The 20392-nt window shown below is 33.4% G+C and overlaps 1 protein-coding gene across 2 annotated transcripts in view; it reads right to left on the bottom strand.

The window, feature by feature from the left end:
* Positions 1-685: 685 nt before the first annotated feature.
* LOC119828353 (transmembrane protein 184B) overlaps positions 686-20392 on the bottom strand; it is a 21233-nt gene continuing 1526 nt past the window's right edge. Inside the window, exons 2-8 of one of the 2 annotated variants that reach the window (XM_038350480.1) lie at positions 18343-18490; positions 11244-11409; positions 7887-8113; positions 6627-6828; positions 4602-4837; positions 4113-4197; positions 686-1025 (exon numbers count right to left, since the gene is read on the bottom strand). In XM_038350480.1, the coding sequence (XP_038206408.1) occupies positions 874-1025; positions 4113-4197; positions 4602-4837; positions 6627-6828; positions 7887-8113; positions 11244-11409; positions 18343-18489 (1215 nt within the window). In that variant the 5' untranslated portion in view covers position 18490 and the 3' untranslated portion in view covers positions 686-873. Of the gene's footprint in view, positions 1026-1653; positions 3505-4112; positions 4198-4601; positions 4838-6626; positions 6829-7886; positions 8114-11243; positions 11410-18342; positions 18491-20392 lie in introns of those variants that run through there. The other variant, XM_038350481.1, reaches the window with a different exon arrangement.

Here is a 20392-nt window from a genome sequence, read left to right as displayed (position 1 = left end):
TAGTCCTGAAGAATACTTAATTCATTTCTATCATTACCCCATTGAAAAATATATTCAAAAACCGGAAATGGAAAGTAGTAAAATTGGACGGCGAAGCAATTTGCAGTGTTGTTTTGAAGCGAACCTCTTTATATAATTCAACTACCCATAACGGAAGTGCAAGGAGACTTTTTTAAAAAAATATATTACTATTTAGTTATATACAGCAATTTTGAGATTCGGGATTATTTCAAATATTTTTAGTATGGCAACTCATTGCATGTCAATTTTCACAACTGTATTATCTGTGTTCTGTACACAATTTATTCCTATCGATTACTTTTAAATTTAAACATTCAGGGGTTATCTAAATTCTAAAACATTTATTTTTACAACTACGTGCCTTTATTTAAATATTTTGTTTATTTTATATAGCATCATAGAATTAGAAACGAAATTATAGTAATCTACCAAAATATGTATGAGCTATATCTATGGATAAAATACTCTTTATACATATCATTGTATTATTTATTAACTTACAATCGTTTTTAAATATATTTCCTCGCCAGAGTCGTCTTTGAGATCGTTTTTTTCATATAACATGCAAATACGACAACCCAATAACATTTATTGAAAACATTATTTATGCCGGATTTATAAGTGCCTATTTAACATTTATTTTATATGAATTTTAAACGAACACAACGATCCACAACTAACAAAAAAATGTATCACAAAAATGCCTATCCAAGCGCTTGAAGCAGAGTGACATGAAAAATAGAAAAATATGACCGCCAAAGTTAAGAAATAGATTTTTAAGCCTGGTAAAACAAACGCGCACAGAAGAGACATTGATCCCATTCGCCCGAAGAAGAGAAAAAGCCGATTCGTTCACTGAAACTCGTCGTCAGAGCTGAGTAAAGTGGTTTTCTCGTGGTAGTTTGTTGCTTGGCTGATGGTGGCTACGCGTTGCGGAGGCGGCCTTGGCGCCAACGCTGCACATTCCTCCCCATTGCGTTTACCCACACCCGTACCACGCATCACTAGTTAAAAAGAAAATATTAACTTGCAATCATTATTAAAACGCCACCAGGAGTGCTAGGGAAGACCACAACCCGTATCAATGAATATAATTCTGTTACCAACACAATCTAATAATAGGTATATTAAAAACTGTTAATTTGCAAAAACAAATATAAGGTATAAGTGAGACCAGAAACAGTACTAATATATTAATATAGTTATAATTCCCAACCCGATACCATGAAGCTGGAATCTTCGTAAAATACTTAAAAGTGTTTGTAGTTTTTGAGATATAAATGATACCCCACCAACACCTATTAAAGGTTTAATTAAAACTATCGTAAAACACAAAAAGCTACCTTTAAATTACATAGACACATTTATTTGTAGTTAAAAAGAACAATATATTTATTATGTAGAATAGAATATCATAAAAACCTAGATATTTACGTTAGTTATTTGTGAATTTTCTTATGATTATCATTTCTAAAGTGTTCATTAATATGCAGTGCATACAAGCAAAATTAATTAGTGATATTGATTGTTACGAACAAACATACACATGCTAGCAAACAAAAGAATAAAAAAGCAAAATATCTTCACACTTACCTCACTAGATCCAAAAATAACATTCAATAAAAGATTTAATAGACAGAATGACATTTATTAGTGAAACCGCCAAAGTAGGACTATAACAAAATAATAAAAATTGCTGACAATGACTTAAACCTAATATTACAAAAGACATCGATAACTTTAATTTAAGCAATATATATTATTTTAATCAAGCTGAATACAAAACTTAACTAATAAAAACTTAATTTCTTTACAAGACGGCTACATACAAAGCATTATTTTGCCTAGATACATCGATCGAAAAGCCTGTCTTTGGCAAAATAACAAATTCGGTAAAACACCGGTACAGAAAATAAATGCCCAACAATTTAACAAACCTGTATTCAATATTTCGTTTTCATTTTCGATACAATACTAGCTCATCTAAGGGATTACATCCGTCAAAGTACGTAACAAAAAAAAAATCATAAAAAGAAATAATATAATCACAGAAATAAACAATAATATTACTTTCTAACATTAACGCTAACATTTAATATTATGGTGGGTACCGAAGGGAGGCAATTAATTGAAACAAACTTATCACTTATTTAACCAGAGCTATAAATAAAAATATAATATAAAAGAAACTCATTCGCATGCATAGTTATGCAAAAATTTCGAATTTTGAAATGAAAAACGAAATTTTTTTTAATTATTATAACTGGTAATATTTGACCATAGATAATGAAAGAAAGTAAATGTTGCCAGCCCGCGGTCCGAAATCTATGCAATAAGTACAAAAAGGTACCAGTTCTATATGGCAATGATTAGTCCGAAAATGTATTGATATAGCGTAAATTTACATTAATTACAAGCGCGTTATATTATTAATGATAATCTTTTTTTTTTCGTTATTTCGGACTACTCAATAACCGTCAATTTATCTAGAACTAAAATTATATCTTACTTAACGAAGAATTCATATAACCGAGCACCGAAATTCTAATTGTTTTTTCACTTTTTTATTATGACATTTGATATTATAGAATATAAAAAAAATATTCACTTTCTTTTCGCTTCGATGCTAAATACAAAATATAATATATTCAGCGGTAAAAAAGCTTTTTTTAGCTTTAGCTCAAGTCTTTGAAGTCTTGTTGTGTGAGAAGAGTTAATTTGTATGAGGAATATTTTTATTCTTACTATGAAAGTTCATGCAATAATAATATTTTTTTATTTATTTTTATTTCTTTAAAGAGTAAGCACGTTATAAATAAACATACATGGAGGGACAATCAGACAGATATATAGTATACAGAATGTGTTTTATATTTATTTTTAAATTTATTTATTTAAAGCTGTATTCTATTTAAACATTAATAATATTATAGCTTCCCCAAAATTATAACAGAATAGGGAATTGTCAAAAGCATGCAAAACGTGGCTCAATGTAAACTCAACATAATAAAAGCAGCTGAACAGGATATCATAAATTATTAGGATTTCAAGAATGAATAATGCAATAGTCTATAAATACTTCAAGAAATACTTTAAGATATGGCCGATGATAAAAAATATTATCTGTCCCATACGATTATAAAATACTGTTAGTAGACTTTCCATGCTCGGTGGAAAATTATGTTACTGGCAACGGTGTTGCTAGAATTTTTTTTCTTTTTCCATTTTTATATCAGTCGCAAGTAACATAACAGAGTGGGAGTTAACGTACATAATATGTTTACTTTCATCAGCGACTGATAATAATTGTTTTAAATACATTGCTTTTTATATTGATTACGTCTTATATCACGAGCAATGTATGTTAAAATTAATTTCAGCCGGTGATAATAGCATTTTTTACAACGAACAGCAATGCACTTCATGCAGAGCACAGCTATGGCAGAGCTTATAGTTTCTCATAAGGCAGGTGGGAAGTGACATCTGAAAGGAAATAAAACCAAAACAAATGAAGACTCCTCTCGAGATTCGCGGCTAAAATTCATTAAAACGAATAATACAAGTTTATTTCGATAAAATAAAAACGTTTTCGCGTATAAATAAATTATTAAATAATATCCAAATCTTGTCTAATACAGATAATTGTAATGAATGATTGTTTAAAATGTGTGTACTTTAAACTAAGGGCTAAACCAAATACTAGAACTAACAGAATAACAATATTTATAATATATACTCCTTGTAGTATAAATAATCCTTGCGGAGGGGATAAAACATATTGGTCAAGTTTATATATTTCTTTTAGAACTTTTTCACATAATCTAAAACAATACGATCGATAAAATATAATAAAAAAAGAAATGATAAGCAGCCCTATCCCACCCCAGTCAGTCTTTCAACAATTTTTTGAAACAAATAGTGGACATAACATAAACTACCCTATATACTTCCTAACAAAAAATAAATAAATGACCATAAAAAAAGGTCTTACTGCTAAACTAACAACCCTACAATACGATATACGATAGTAATAAAGTTAGCAAATAAACATGACAAGCGTACAGACATGCGCACAAGCGGACGGCACTCACCGGAACTGTACTGCGTGTACTGCTGGTACTGCGGGTGGAAGTTGTGGAACGCGTCCGTCATTATGTCCTTGGGGTTCATTGTTTCCTGCGGGATAACCGTTTACTATAAATTGTATAATAGAAATAATGGTATACAAAAACAATCTGGTCTTGATCTGTGAAAGCGCGTGTGTCCGTCAGCACGTGGATACATGGTATGTGCGTGGCAATGAGACCCGGTGCGGCGTAGACCATATTTACACGTATATAATGTGTGTGTAGGTGCGTCTACATCTACATCTGCGTATGTGTGCGTGTAAATGTGCGTGTGCGTGTATGCGTGCATGTGTGCATACCGGTGCGCGGGTGGCAGCATATCTACACGCATGAGCATGTGTGCGTAAGTGTACATGCACTGTGTGTACTGCGCGTTAAGTGGTCAGCGCGTGTGGCTCGCTCTCCACGCGCGCGTGCATGTGTGCGTGTATGTTTGCATATGTGCGCGCGTACCTTGAGGCTGCTCGATATGGACTGCATGGTGACCGATCTGTGCGGGTCGCGGTGCGCGTGCGCGTACACCGCGGCGGGGAACGCGTACCGCAGCGCCACGGCGGCGGCGACCATCTCGATGCAGATGAGGAAGTTCTGGTAGCCGGCGGACACGGTACCGGCGGTCGTCGGGATGCCGTTCTCGTCTATTATCGGCGATATCACTTCGGCCTTCTCGAGTATCGCCAGTGCGACGCCTGGAATTGTGGTTTATATGAAATTGTTAATCTGGATGACATAAATATACTTTTTAACATGCTTCTACTGAGTATTTGTTTGTTAAGTTCGATGTCGATCTTAGACTTGATTTTGACCCACTTTAATCATTTATTAGTAATCGGCTTTCTCGAGAATCGCGGGCGTTACGCCTGAAATTTTAGTTTATATCAAACTATGTAACTTGACGAGATAAAAACACTTTTTAACACGCTTTTGCTGTCTATTTGTATGTAAAGTCCGTTAGTCGATCTTTAGACTTTATTTTGACCAACTTTAATGATTGGTTAGTATTCATTCAAACATTTTACACATCTTCAAGGATCAGTGACATTACACTTAAGTGTACGATACTTTCCCCGATGCGAGCCGGCCCTATTCGTGGCGAAGCGTGCTCGACTCTTACATAAAAAATTAATTAACATTCCTAATACACGTAACAAATTTATATATTTACAACATAAACAAAACTTGATTCATAGAAACGAAGACAAGTTACATCGATATTAATTCGTAATTTAGCAAATAGAGAATACCGCGATAACAGAAAGATCCATTAATTGATTGGAGAATCATTTCAATTTGATTATTAAAACTGTAGGTCGGAATTGTTTAATTAACAATTTAAATTGATCTGATTATTTCACTAATTCAAAAGCCCTCTTGTTAAATCAACAAATATCTTTACTAATCTTAATATATAAAAATCATGTGTTACATTGTTTGTACGCGATGCTCTCTTAAACTACGCACTGCTCAACCGATTTAAACAATGTAAAAGATAGTTTATACTATTTCAATTACGATTAAAGACAACCCGGGCGGAGCCGGGGCGGGTAGCTAGTTAGACAATAAATCCGAAAGTTAGTTTATTTGTCTGGAGATAGTCAGGAGGCTAAACCACTTAATATCGGTGAAACACCTCATTCCCTGAACTTCTTTGACAATACGGGCGAAGACGCGGGTAGCAGCTAATAAGGTTATATGAATAAAATAGCAACCTGTACTTTTAATCCGTATACAATTGCGAATTAAACGATTACATTGTTATTTGTTGTATAGGAATGGCATCATCATATTGGCTATGTTTAAAAATATATGACGAAAGCAGTAAGAAGATAAACAATGTAGACCATCGCCTATTGTTTATTTTCTTTGATATCATCATATAAAACGATTTCTTCTGATTGTGTATGACATTTGAACGATAATTTAAATGATTCAGAAGAAAATCAATTACATTGACAAAAGTTTATAAATTCTCATTCTCTTTATAGTAAAGACTCTATGTGCTTTAACTATAATAAAATAGTATAGTAATAAAATAAAATAGTAAATAAATAGTAAAAAAAAAAAACATTCGCACACAAGTAAATTAAATTGACCGACCCGCGAAGGCGCAAAAAAAACCGAAATTTACTTATTAATAATTTAATGTAATAAGAAAATTACATTTTAAATTATATCTAACTTATTTACTACGTCCCTCCGGTTCAATGTTGGAACCAAGAGTGTCCCTCGTCTTCGGCGGGGCAGCGTCGCGGTCGTGGATTGCCGTCATCTTTTCTGGAACCGCAGGTGTACCGCAGGTGTGCGCGATGTTGCAATCGTTACCGGGTAGAAGTTCTTACTGGGTGGCCTTATGCATCTTCTTATAATTAGTGCGTGTTGTATGTACATAACAAGTATATTAAGAAAAAAAAAATATAAATAACACATCAATACACACACACACACACACACAGGCCCCAAAACAGTGCACACACTCACCCTGCCAGAATGACAAGAAGATGACGGACTTGACGGTGAAGAACTTGAGCACCGGATCGAAGGGCTTGAGCATCTCCCGCGTAGCGCCGAGGAACAGGAACAGCCCGTAGAGCGCGAGGCTCACCGAGAAGTTGTATATGATCGTTATGTAGATGTAGCCGCCGCTGGGCGACCAGTCGCCGTCGTGGTAGTGGCCCGCGGACTGCGACGTTACAATATCATCATATTAATATTACATAACTGCAGAGTTTGTTTGTTTGTCTGGTTGGGGTTAAACGCGATAATGTCAGGAGCTACTGGATTTGAAATGTCCTTTCAGTGTTAGATAGTCCATTCATGGAGGGAGGCTATAGGCTATATATCATCATGCTAAGACCAATTGGCGTGGAGCACCAATGAACAATGTTTCAAAATCGGGGGATATTTTTTCCGATATAGAGCTTCCGCCACGTGCGTTGCGAGTTAGCGTTAGCCCAGACTAAACATTCCACAAGGACGAAGTCGCGGATGAAAGCTAGTTAATAAGAATTAATTCGTTTATAATAATATGAAGCTGAAAATTGGGAATTTTCGTTGTGAATTAGTAGCATGCGTACGCTACCGTGTTCGTACGGTGAGCGAAGGAGCTGGAGGTACGTGTCCTAATCCTCATTCTTCTTAGTCCTTTTTTTCTTTCCCTTGATCAATCCTTTTTGTATCCCTTTCATTTTAATAAGCTTACAACGTATAAAAGACAATTCTGACAATGCAAAAATATTTAACGTGCTTTAATTATAAAACGTTTTAAACATTTAAGATATTTGATTAGATTTAAACCTTTATCTGCTGGCTAAACATAAGTATTAATTGTACGTACGTAATATGCATACGCTTCGTACTTTAGGTATTGTAACATAAAGGTTATGGCTTTCTAGAAAACTCTGAAACCTTTAAGAGATTATACGCATTCCTACTAGCAGTGTGTTTTGTATTTAGCGATCACAAAAACAACGCAATAGTGATTCATATACACTATCATATCTACCAAGAATAATTAAGATAAATTTTATCGTCTAATTATCAGGATGTCGAATAACGATGTTGGGACTGCCAACACTTATGGCTACTCTTACAAATTATCTATAAAACAATGACTTGCTTAAATGTAAAAGGAATAGAAAGATTTCAGGCAGATCATAAACATATTCAGAAGTCCCTTCAATCTTTTGACATGTCGATTTTGTTTCGGAGAAAACTGACTGGCTAAAATCTAAACCTCACCTGCAAGAAGATGATGACGAATGCGCACACCGGCTTGATGAGGCAGAACTGCAGGGTGGCCTGTTTGCAGAACCGCAAGAAGCCGATGGTGTAAGTGGCGCCCGAGAGACAGCACGTGCCGTTGACACAGGACGCTCGGACCGGCCGTCCCCTTAGTTCGGACATGATGTTACCCTCCCCACCCAGATACTCGTAGCAAAGGGATAGGAAACTGTAGATCACGAACGCTGTGAACGAGATTTGTGTGATTTTGTTTGCGTTATATAGGTTTGTTCGACGAAGCAACGCTCGATTAACATTCTTCTTTACGGCATCTGAACGCTATTTAAATGCGAAATTTTCTTTCACAGCAATTAACGGGTTGTATGTCGGTTTATAGTTATATTGTACGCGCCAAAAATTTTGGTCAATTTTAATTCACTGTTTGATTTTTCGTCTCACATATTACAATGAATAATTCAAGTAGACTACAAATTTTAAAAGATTATTTAGTTAAAGCCATTGCAATATAGTGACATATACCTAACTTGCCAATGTCAAGCACAGAAATTCAAATATAACTTATCAAGCTTCAATAATTGTGTTTATTATTATTACAACAACAATTTAATCTGAATATATCCATGTTATTCTTAATATTTCTAACACCTAACGGCTTTCTTAAAAGCAATACCTAAAGCATTTATCTCTGCTTGACTAGGGCAAGGCTAAATGATTCACACCGTGACAAACACTTTACTAACGTGGTGGTAAAATTAGAAGGAGAAAGTGAGCAGCGAAGCTCGAAATAAGAAACGTCAATAGCATGATATGGACAAGACATTGTTGGCGTGTAAAAGACAGGAGTGTATATAGAGCTAGGTATTAGGTATGTTACTTCTAGGCGTTATTAACGTCCATTGACCCTCGTCTTAATCTATAATCTAATTACGCACAATAGTTTCGAGATAAAATCTAGTATTGTAACGTCGATTCAAGTTTATAAATTCAATTATCACTTTTTCTTGTTTAAACATGGGTTAAACAGTCTCTGTCTGATTATACAAATACATTATACCAAATTCTGGAGCTTTAGCCATTGTTACAAAAAAATTTAGTGTCATAAAATAACAAGAAATTGCATGTACGTGACATTTCGATAAAATACAATTTCAAGCTACGCTTTGCCCCGTCTAGACCAATCTTTTATACCTTTTTCATCATCGGGAATGGAGAGCAGATTATATCTCCAATCATTATAAGATCTTCAATTTGTAATAAAACCCCGACACGTTTGATGGAATATGTCTTTAATACGAAGATGAACAAGTATGGTGGGGAACGTTGTATAGAGTTAAACATACGAGTTTACATCGCACGAGCGTTAATATTATCCAATCCACCCGCCTACGATCCTACATTAATATCCGTGATTACATAAAATGAGGTTACACATCACTGTGTATGTATGCAATTTATATTCATTAGAAAAAGTGAAGTACAGCTGCTAACGGAACGCAACGCCATTACAGGTAATTAAATTACTGTTTTGTGCAATACTTAACTAATGGAATAGATACGGAAGTCATTATGAGCCCCTAAAAGTCAATTGTACCTAAAATAGATTGAACCCGAGCAAATTGAATGCTGGCGAAAACTAGGTTACTTTATTATTGTGTTGTGCATTTTTTATTTTCATCTTTAACGAGCAATTTACCATTTTACTGTTTATCGTGGAAATGCGATACAGAAACGCTAACATGCAATTGCGTTAGCTTAGTACAAATAATTCATACACAAGCAAATGTTACATTACTTGAAATTCAATCTATATGCATATCCGAATTGCCAGATTTAAATTTTAATATGAATAAATGGTTCGCAAATTTAAAGCGAGAACGAACGCAATCCGTGCATCTAATACCATTGGATAATTCGAAATATGCACTATCGGTATCGTGCAAGCTTATTTCCAATTATAAATAAACATGTATAAATACGTCGACCTCGTTCGGATATTTTAGTGTAACAGAGCAACGTTGGATATCCAATAGCAAATTTCTAGCTAGAGACTTATTACCCAGCGCTGTCCTATATAATCTACTCTTGGAACTGTAACTGCTGTCCTTCGCATTTTTAATTAACTTCCATTTCGATTGTGATTTCCAAGAAAAAAACATTACCATTGAAAGACTTATGAAACTGGATTAGTTGTTAAAGAACTCATCTCGTTAACGAGCATCGTTTTCTCCAATAGCACCTTTAAAGGTCAAGAACAAAAAAGATTTGCATGAACTAAGAAGGCGCGATGATCTCAAATAGAGTGAGCACAAACAAACATGACCGATTCTATGCGTGCAAAAGGAAATGCATTAGAAGTGTGTAATTATAATAGATAAATGATTGGTAATTATTGCCAACAATTTCCTCAATAGGTACTGTAATTTCAATAGTATACATTTAAATGCAATGGTCACGTTCCACACCAACATTGCTTGTAGAAAAATAAATGTTGGACGATACAGTTTACGACAGAAAACATGCGAGTGTCCACTAATGGTAAGCGAATCTTTTATACAAAAGATGGGAACTCTTGATAAATGACAAAGTCAGCACAAACGACAGTAACATTTTACTTGACAAATGTATTTCGATATTGAAGCAAGTTCGGTTTTTCTTTCATTTTTATACTACTCATAGGGTACATCAGGACCAGGATTAAAAAGACTTCGCCGTCCGTCAGTCTGTTTGTAACCAGGCTGCAACTCATAAACCGTGATAGTTAGATAGTTAAATTTGTTAGATGTTTTTCTACTGTCGCTATTACCCCGAGTCATATAAAAATATCGAGGTTAAGCAACGGTTGTTTTTTTTTATTTTTTGCAATTGCTCTTTAGCTTTTTTCACCTACGGAACCCTTAGTGCCTTGAGTACGAATCGCACATGAAAAAATTTCATTTTATCGCTAAATATTGATATTGATAAGCTACATAAACAGGAAAATAAATATAATAAATTTTTGTTACCGCATACACACATACACATTTCGCACTTTAAACATTTATAGGTGAGTATGAATGCGAGAATAAAATCAAGGAATTAATTAAGTTTATGCCGTTCATGCAATTTAAGGATATAAAAAGTTGTTCGTGAAGTCGTGAATACTGGAATATTCTAGACTTCGCTACCGCTAAGCGGAAGTCGCGGATCAATTCTCAAATGACGGCGTATGAATTGATGTTATTTATGCAATATCATAAAATATCGAAAAACAGATTGTTCATAACAATGTTATATTTATACGTGTCTTTCATAAATCAGCAATAATCCTAAGAAAGAGTCCATTCAAACGGCAAGTGAATTTTAATAAAACCTTACCTTCATAACAATCCCTGACTGTGAAGAAATACACATAATAGGAATCTCCCATGAAGAACAATAGCGAAATCCAGCTGTAGCAACCGTATATGGGTACAATGAACAATATGCGCACTATCCATCGCTGCTCCGAGGGGTTCGTGTACCAGCGCAGGTGTTGATAAATCTGCAATGGAAATCAATATATAATAACATAGCCTGCTTCGTTTACTAGAACAAAGACATTTTTATTCATACCATTTGGGCTATTATAACTATAAATATCACACGCGTGATATTATTTTTCGTTGTACTATTGTAGGAGTAGTTACTTTTTTAAGAAATGTAAACCTATTACTATTTCACGTACGGTTAGTAATAAATATGTATTTCAAAGAAAACTTGAATATACTGAACCGATTTGAAAAAATCTTTCACCGTTGGATGTGTGCGTGATCCCCGAGTGTAAAAGGCCATATATTACGTACCACGGGCTAAGTCGGGGCGGACCGCTAGTGTAAATTAGTTGTAAATGTTTACGATGCATTTGTTCTTATCAGCCTAAATATTGAATAATATTACATAGCGCTAATTAACCAACAATACAATTAACTATAACTGTAACGAACGATAATAACATAGATATCATCGTATTTCACCTTATGTTAAATAAGGTACATAATTTTTTAAACTTGTATTTAGAAAAAAAATAAAAGTAGATTTCGTCTTATTAAGATAACAATTCACATCGGGAAAATTTATTACTCATATCCAATTACGGCAGATGCTATGAATAACATAAGTTCTAAACTTCTGCTGTCAGGATTCCGTCACTTATTGGTCATGATGACCTTCAATTAAATCGATACTCTCCCACCCCCTTAGATATTTTATTAATTTTATTTTGTGTACGTGGCGTTCCGTAATAGACTTTTTTGGACTTTTTAAATCAGCTTTTATATACAAAATTGTTCGCCTCAATAATTGTCTTGCTATGTAGTCTTAATTTAGATTTAAGCAAATCAATCCGCAGGCGAGTTTAGATTCTCTCAGTAGATTATTATGTTTTATAAGAATATGTATTAGTGTGATTATTATTGGTATCTGATTATCTTCAATGATTGATAATTGCTAATCTCAGAATATAATTAACAAATATATAACAAAGCATTAAGTAAAATTACTCGCTAATAACCAAGGATGATTATAAAATCAAGTTCTATACAATTAACAATGGCAGAAAATTAATGCGAAATATTATCTGTTAAAGAATTTAACAAACCGTACAATTAATGTGTACGTTGTGTGTCATGCGGGATACGAATAAATTCAGTATTTCTTTTAATAAACTCTTATTCTCAGAAGATATTCGAATAAAGTAAGGCAATGAGATCGCGTTCGGTTACGTAATAATACATTTACATAGTATTTGTACTTTAAAAAAATCAAACGAAACTAGAGTAGCTCTGTTCGGGACTATTGACTATTAGACTCTCTTTCTCTGACTTGGATGGATGACAGATAGTGCACTAACTAACTTTTCGCAGTAGGTGCCTATCACTAAATCTTCATATAACACGTGCTCGAGTCGCACGTATAACGTCTGAATTAACTTTATTTTCTACTCATTACTATTTAATTGGTTTTATTTCTGAAACCATATACATACAGATAAAATTGTGATGTAAGAAACAAGTTTGCGAGTATTTGTATAAATCCATAAAAAAAGTTTGTACGAAATTTTAATTCAGGATAAAAACAAACCTCACATTAATAGCGCCAAAACAGCTATTTATTACAAAACTAGAAAGAGCTTAATAAAGAATATATAAATATAAATATGGAATTCTCCTCCATCTATAGGTTTTATGAGTACATTGTGTGGTATGACGCTAGTGCAATAAAACGCTCCACTGTAAGATCAGTTTCTTGTTAAATCAGATAAAAACTGGATACACTAGGTAACTATGTCTATTATTACACAAGTTTTTCCAACACGCGGGACTTGACACTTGTATAAGGTCCTAGAACTTTTCCCATACTGATTGACCCGGGAAATGAACTTCCATTTAATCACCACAAGCTATTTAGTAAAGAAGTAGAGAGATGTAATTTTTATTCAGTTTTGCTTGGATGGAAAGTCTGAAAACCCCACTTACCGGATGGGCTGTGCAATTTCAGCGTTTATACTTAACAATTGAACTAGATTTCTATCCGTGCCTTTGCTCGAATAGACTTTAGAGAGTCCTATGAAAGTGTTTACGAACATAAAATTCCTATCACATAACATATTATTACACCGTTGCGTTGTGGAAGAAAGACAAACAAACCAACAATCACATTTACAATATTAGTTAGAATTACCATAAGGCTACATTTTGTCGCTCTGCCACAGATAACTAAAACGTTACTTGGCTCTATTAGCTTTGAAACTTCATGAGTGGATATGTCACTACATATGTAACTACAATGATGGACGTTGATGACGCCGTAGTTGGGTCGAGTGAAATTGGCAATTTCGTTCAGATGAGAGCTCGATACCTATCTTAATATACTACATGTACACATTTATATGATATTTCACTATACAATCTGATTAACGACATAAAACAACAATTTTGTTACCGAAAACAATTGTACAATAAAGGGACAAAGGCTCAGTGAATCATATTTATAAACTTTTTCAAGGTTAATGACCGCAGGCTTGGATTTAAATAATTTTGTTCACATATAAGTATTTTTTTGTTCACCTCGTTGTGTGTTATTATTATAGCGTACTTAGCAGCTCTATCATAAAGTGGACCCTTATGTTTAAGAAGTTTTGGGTTAAAGTTCAGATTTAAAATTGGCTGCAGTTCAAGTTTCGTTTAGTTCTATTTGAAATGGATGTCAACATTACTCTCTCCATAATGGGCGTGACCATAATGAAAACATCACATTGTTTATTGATTAAAACAATATTCATGTAAACTCCCGGGTCATCTTACAGGTCACGATTTCCATCTAAAAACTACACTTGTATTCCGAACACCAAAATGAATTGGCGTATAGACGTGCAATTTTTACAAAAAATCTCAAAAAAGTTCCTTGAGACTGCCAACGCTACCTGCAGTAGTCGGTCGATGTCGGCCTTTGCTAATATGTCAGGGTTTTGATCTATGGTTTTGATATACTCGACTGCTCTGGTGAAAGGAATAGAATAGCTTAAAAGTTAAATTCTTAAGGTTTTCCACGATACCCCATTTCGACAACATTAGAATGTTTTTACGCGAACTGACATACTTCTTATATGAAAAAGTTGTTGACTTAACGCCTTATACGAGATTAAATTTATAAGTACATTGTTTTGTTGATGTTGCGAGGGGAATGTGCTTTTCCTCCAATGAAAAGGGATCAACGATAGATTTTTTACAACTCTTATACTTCGTAGTGAATACACTATTGCGTCATTCAATTGTGTCAAAACAAAGTAACAATTAATTAATGGATATATTTAATGTAGGTACTTAATACTCAATTTACCTTCCGAGTAATGTAATGTTAGTGTCAACGATCGCATGTAATTGATGACCCAGCAAATTATGTTACATGTATTTCAAACAGTGTAGAAACTAGAAACCTATTAAGTAGAGTAACTGTTGTAATTAATATTAATGGAAAATAGCTACATCGATAATATTAAAGCACCGCATCGTATCCTCGTTATTATAAATTCGAAAGTGTTTTTGATTGTTTATTTGCCTTTTATACGTCGCAATGAAGCGACACTATGTTAGTTTTTTGTTTGAGAGGCCAAATGGTGACAGATAGGCTACTTTTTAGCGCGATCAAACAGTACAATCCCACGGGAATTTAAGCTGGTAATAACTTAAGAGAATATGATATTAACTACAGTGTACATGTATGGGAGTCGAGCACGCTACGGTGCGAATTGGACCAGCTCGCGCCGGGGAAGATACCACAACCCCATATAAGATCGGGGTGAAATAGTAGCATGCTACTGTGTTTCATTCAGTGTGTGGGGAAGTACCTTTCCTCAACCTCCCAAGTCCTTTAGCTGTTACAAACGGGCAATTGTTCATGGACGGTAGTGAAACCTTATCATCAGGCGAACCACCAGCTCAGTTGCCCGCTAATACATAACAAAGATATTTATTTCTTTTATTACCACAGACAATATAGACAATATCTATTGTCCGAATGTATTGATATTTGCAATGCGCGAAAATCGAGTTCTAGTTCTATGATTAGAGTAATAAAAAATGAAATTATCCGGCAAATTATTTTTACATACCTAGTTAAATAATACATTCTCGATACTCTAATTAAATTGTTTTATACGCGCGAATGCAGAGCTCAGCTAGAATTTTATAAATCGACTATTAAAATTAATCTTGACAAACCGCATCGGTTTTCGTCCTTTATTCAATATATTCGAGACCGTTCGACCTTGATAAGCGAGCGTTTTAAAGTTCTCACACTTATTTTTATTTCTGTGCAGAAATTTCTAGATTAATCAAGTTTTTGTAGTAAGAACTGTTTCTGAAGGTTGGATAATGTCAATTTATATGGCGATTTAACCAAGCCTATTTCAAGTAAGAAATACGCATACCTATATTAATGATCCTTACTTATGCTTATTAGTATTACAAATGCGAAAGTAACTCTGTCTGTCTATCACGCCTAAGTTTTTGAACCGATTTGGAAGAAAGGTATGTTAATGCGTTTTCATTAAAATCGATTTCCTGCTATGTTGATGATTATATTCGAGGGTATAGAGAAATAGGCTGTCTGTTGTCACGTAAACAATCTTAACGAAGATGAAGAACATGGCAATTTCATAAGGAACGACTAAGCATTGTTTAGGTGTCTATCACGCTGGTATAAAACTAGTTTGATAATGAGTAATTTAACAAAAAGCGACACTTCTCAAATATGTTTAATACTATTTTTCCGCCACGTTCAAGACACTTTAGCTCGGCCTTTATTCATATAGATTTGTTCCAGTTTGTTTATTTCGCAATAATGTCAAGAAACTCAATATTATAATATGCCCAATTGAGAATGTGTTGGATCGCGATTGGTTGAGTTGTTGCAATATTTTTAGATATGCAGGGTTGATTGCGTCATTATATACGCGGAAATAAGGTGTTGAATATTTTAGGAAACATTGAGTTAGATCCGAATGGAAAATGTTTTTTAGGATAATAGATCACACTAACATTATAAACGTGAAAGTTTATTTGTTTGCATGCCGTCACTCACGCTGAAACTTCTGAACGGATTTTGATGAAATTTAGTACATAGACAGGGTATGAGCTGACTTGGGTGGTAGGATGTTTTTTATCCCGACTAAATGCTCACACACATCTTGATATCCGTGGGTAGCCGGGCCGAGCGTCTAGTAACTAATAAAATAACACAACCATTACGCTTTTCCTTCAAACGTGTGTAATAGTAACTTGTAAAGGCAATCGCCGTTTGACTAGAAGTAGAATAATTGAATTCGATAAGACTTAATGGACTCAATATCGAACTAAAACCTTGCACATTTTCTGATCATTTCTGATTCTATGGAATACAAAAGAAAATTGATTACATAACGAGAATAGGCCGGAATTGCTAGCGTGGTACCAAATATAAAATAGGTCCCAAAGGGATCAAAACGAATTTCTCTACTGGTTCGGCGTTTGTTATAACTACGTGACATTTATGAAGTACTAGGCAGTTATATCTTTATCCAAGCTATATATTAGAATTATTTCATAAGCTAATATATAACTTTAATATAAAATACGGTAGCAGTAAATGCACAAGAACGCAGCTGTAACACATAAGGTAGGTATGTAATATGAGAAGCTTGAGATGGATAAATGGAGCATAACACGATAAAAGTCTAGTATAATTTGTACTTTGACAAAACGTTTTCATACAATTTTACATGAAACTTGTTGTGCCATAAAATAAATCACATCTTTCTAAATAAAAATCAAATTCTAAATAAGTGTGCTAAGCGTAAAACTAGAAAACGGCTCGACTAATTCGGCTTATTATTTAAAAAAAAATGCTTCTCATGGAGAGAATAAACGCACAGTAAAAGTACGTACGTATAATAATAAGAAGTGTTAATGTAAGGTATGGATGAAAAAATATTTTGCTATAATTATTCATTATAACTAAAAAATATTATAGATGAATTATAATTCAATCAGCATACTTACTGCCGAGTACCAAAATTTAAATTATATTGCTCAGAAGAATTTCAAATAATTCATCATTTAATTAAATTTTTAATGAAGTTATTGTACAGAAGCTCGTAATTTTAATATAACAGCGACTGGCGTGTAAACACCCTTAATTTTCTCTATACATTTTCACAGGTAACTTATGATAAAAAACCATTACGCGGCAACGGCCATATTAGAAAGCATAATTATATGGCAGGTATTCAACAAATTGCCGTTCGGAGAAAACCGGTTCAGCAATATTATTGTATACATAATATGTAATAAAACGACATCACTGGGAAAGAAATGTATAGTAAAAATATGTATGCATGGACGAATACACAAAATGACAGTCGACAATAACCCCATTGTTTTTCGTTTGGGTATTAACACAATGTTTGTGCTTTTTTCTATAAGTAATAATTTTTTGCGGTAGGTATAGACATTTTTCGGGAAAACATGTAATCAAATGTCCTAACTGTAATTGTCAGTAGCTAAAGGAAAACATTGGGTTATTTTTATGATTCAATACTATGTGTCATACAGCATATGGAATACAAGTTTATATTGTCATCAATGAAGTCATTTTAAATATTTAAAATTTACTATATAATGGATAAAATTTACTATTTTTTTATTTACCTATATTATTCAAGAGGGAAAAGTTTCACAATAAATTTAGAAATACTACAAGTTAATTTTAAATACACATTGTTCAAAAATATAAATTATTTCAGTATTAAATAAACTACCACAGAAAAATGTTACAAACATAAAATGAATTTTTGGGGATATTGTTTCATCATCATCATTATCATCAGCCAACTTAAATTCCCACTGCTGGGACACAGGCCTCCTATGAGAGTATTACTGTTTTATAGAACAAAGGTTACCTGTTGGCAAGTAATGAACAGAGCCGTCCACACAAAGATTCCAGATATCGCCTGTGCCGTGGTAGTCTGTAGAAATATAGCCTTCGACATGTTGTGGACCGGCTCAGACATAGGCTGAGCCGTAACATTGATAACTTCTTCTGCCATCCTATGAAAAACGTCAAAACATATTAATACTATTCAAACCATACATTTTAATGTACAGTTTGCTTTTCATGTTCTTATTAGCAATAGAGAATTTCATTTAATTTCATATTGTGTATGTGTCCGTTTGTTACATATAGTGTGGAATAGATGGAAAATCTTGCCAAGGAAAGCATTTGTCTTATACGAAATGGTCTGCCTGATACTTAGATACAGAAGCATATTCACAGAAAACCGGACACAAACAACTTCATAAAGAATTGTTGTTGAGTTGCAAAAACATACTACTTATTATTGCAATAATGAACATTATATGGATATCTAGTAAGATTTTATTTATACAAAGTCCAATGCCATATATACCTACATATAATGTTTAACAATTCAAAAATTATAAATAAATACAGTCAGCCATAAATTCGTAAAATATATCTTTTGATTTGCTGATAAAAAACAAAGTTAGATATCGCTTGTTGCACCTGTTTTATAATATAGGTGTATTGTGGAGTTAAATACTATTAACTGATTCAAATACGAACTATTGCCTCATATTATAAACATAAAAGATGGGCAAAAAACAAATTTCCCATGAATTTAAAATACCCTTCACACATAAATTTAATTGACAAGCAATTAACAAGGAACTAGTACTCATTTAGATAATTTCCTTTGTTTTTACCATGCTTTTATAAGCTTTACCGCTATGCTTACATGTAACAAACTCCTTTAGACTTGATTTTGTCCCACTTAAAATAGATAGTAATAATTTCCTAATATTCATTCTCTGTTTAAGAGCAAGTGAGACAATTTACTTAATATTTGGCTTAATATTTTTTGTTACTATACAGTTTATTAATTATTTATACAAAATACAATGTCACAAATATTCAATTTCACAATAAACCTACAAAAACAATAGATTTTGTGTTATCTATATAGTATAATGAATAATTATATTTATATAAAATACTGAGTTATTGAACTTAAGCAACATTTTGTACACACACCTACATCATGCAAAATAATCAAGGTCTCCACTAGATTTATGGGAGGAAAACATAATCTATTTCCTTAATAATATTATACAACCAAAGAGTTTGTCTATTTGTATAATCAGTTACTACAATTGTGAAATTTTATTTTATACAGTTTATGGTACGATATTCTTAACATACCAAAAACTTATAGTAACATAAGAAATAAAGCAGCATAATATTATAGATAAATTTAAATAGACTAATTTTTGTAGTAATTTATATACTAGTCTGAAAAGTTAGTCTGAAAATAATGAATATTAAAGTTATAAATTGAAACAAATAACAAGGTCATTACTTCAGTATCAACAAAATAACAACTGTGCTAACATTATTTAATGTTCCATTGTCACAATCATAAAATATATAGTAGTTGGAATGATTCTATATGTTCTTATAATTTCATTACAGACTAATTACTATTTGTTCATCAACCATTTCAATTCACCTACTTGATAACTAGGACATCAAGTTAAAAAGTGATTTTTTAGAAGTGTTTCTGTGCCAAAACCTTAACACAAACAATCTGTGACATAATTGTGCTGTGCTTTTTATAATTTGAATATTTTATCAAGTGTTATACAATTTTAAACGAAATAAAACTGACAAAAATCATTAAATCTGCATTTTGTAAGAAGCTACTCATAAAAACGCGTAAGCGACACCATCTGCACGGCGCTTACGCCGTTCTTCCCACAAACTTTTGCAGTTGCATTATTCGAAGGCGGCATTAAACTGGGCGGCGGTTAACGAAGAAATCACAAGGCAGCAAGACTCTTAACGCTTTGGAATAAAACTGGTTCTCGCAATGAGTTTGCAGCGCACGCCGCCGAGTGCTACATTTATAAGCGGCAGCGGTAGCGGAGGCGGAT

The sequence above is a fragment of the Zerene cesonia genome, chromosome 7 (genome assembly GCF_012273895.1).
Source record: "Zerene cesonia ecotype Mississippi chromosome 7, Zerene_cesonia_1.1, whole genome shotgun sequence".
NCBI lineage: Eukaryota > Metazoa > Arthropoda > Insecta > Lepidoptera > Pieridae > Zerene > Zerene cesonia.
The sequence above is the reverse complement of the archived record's forward strand: the minus strand, read 5'-3'. Positions and strand labels throughout refer to the sequence as shown.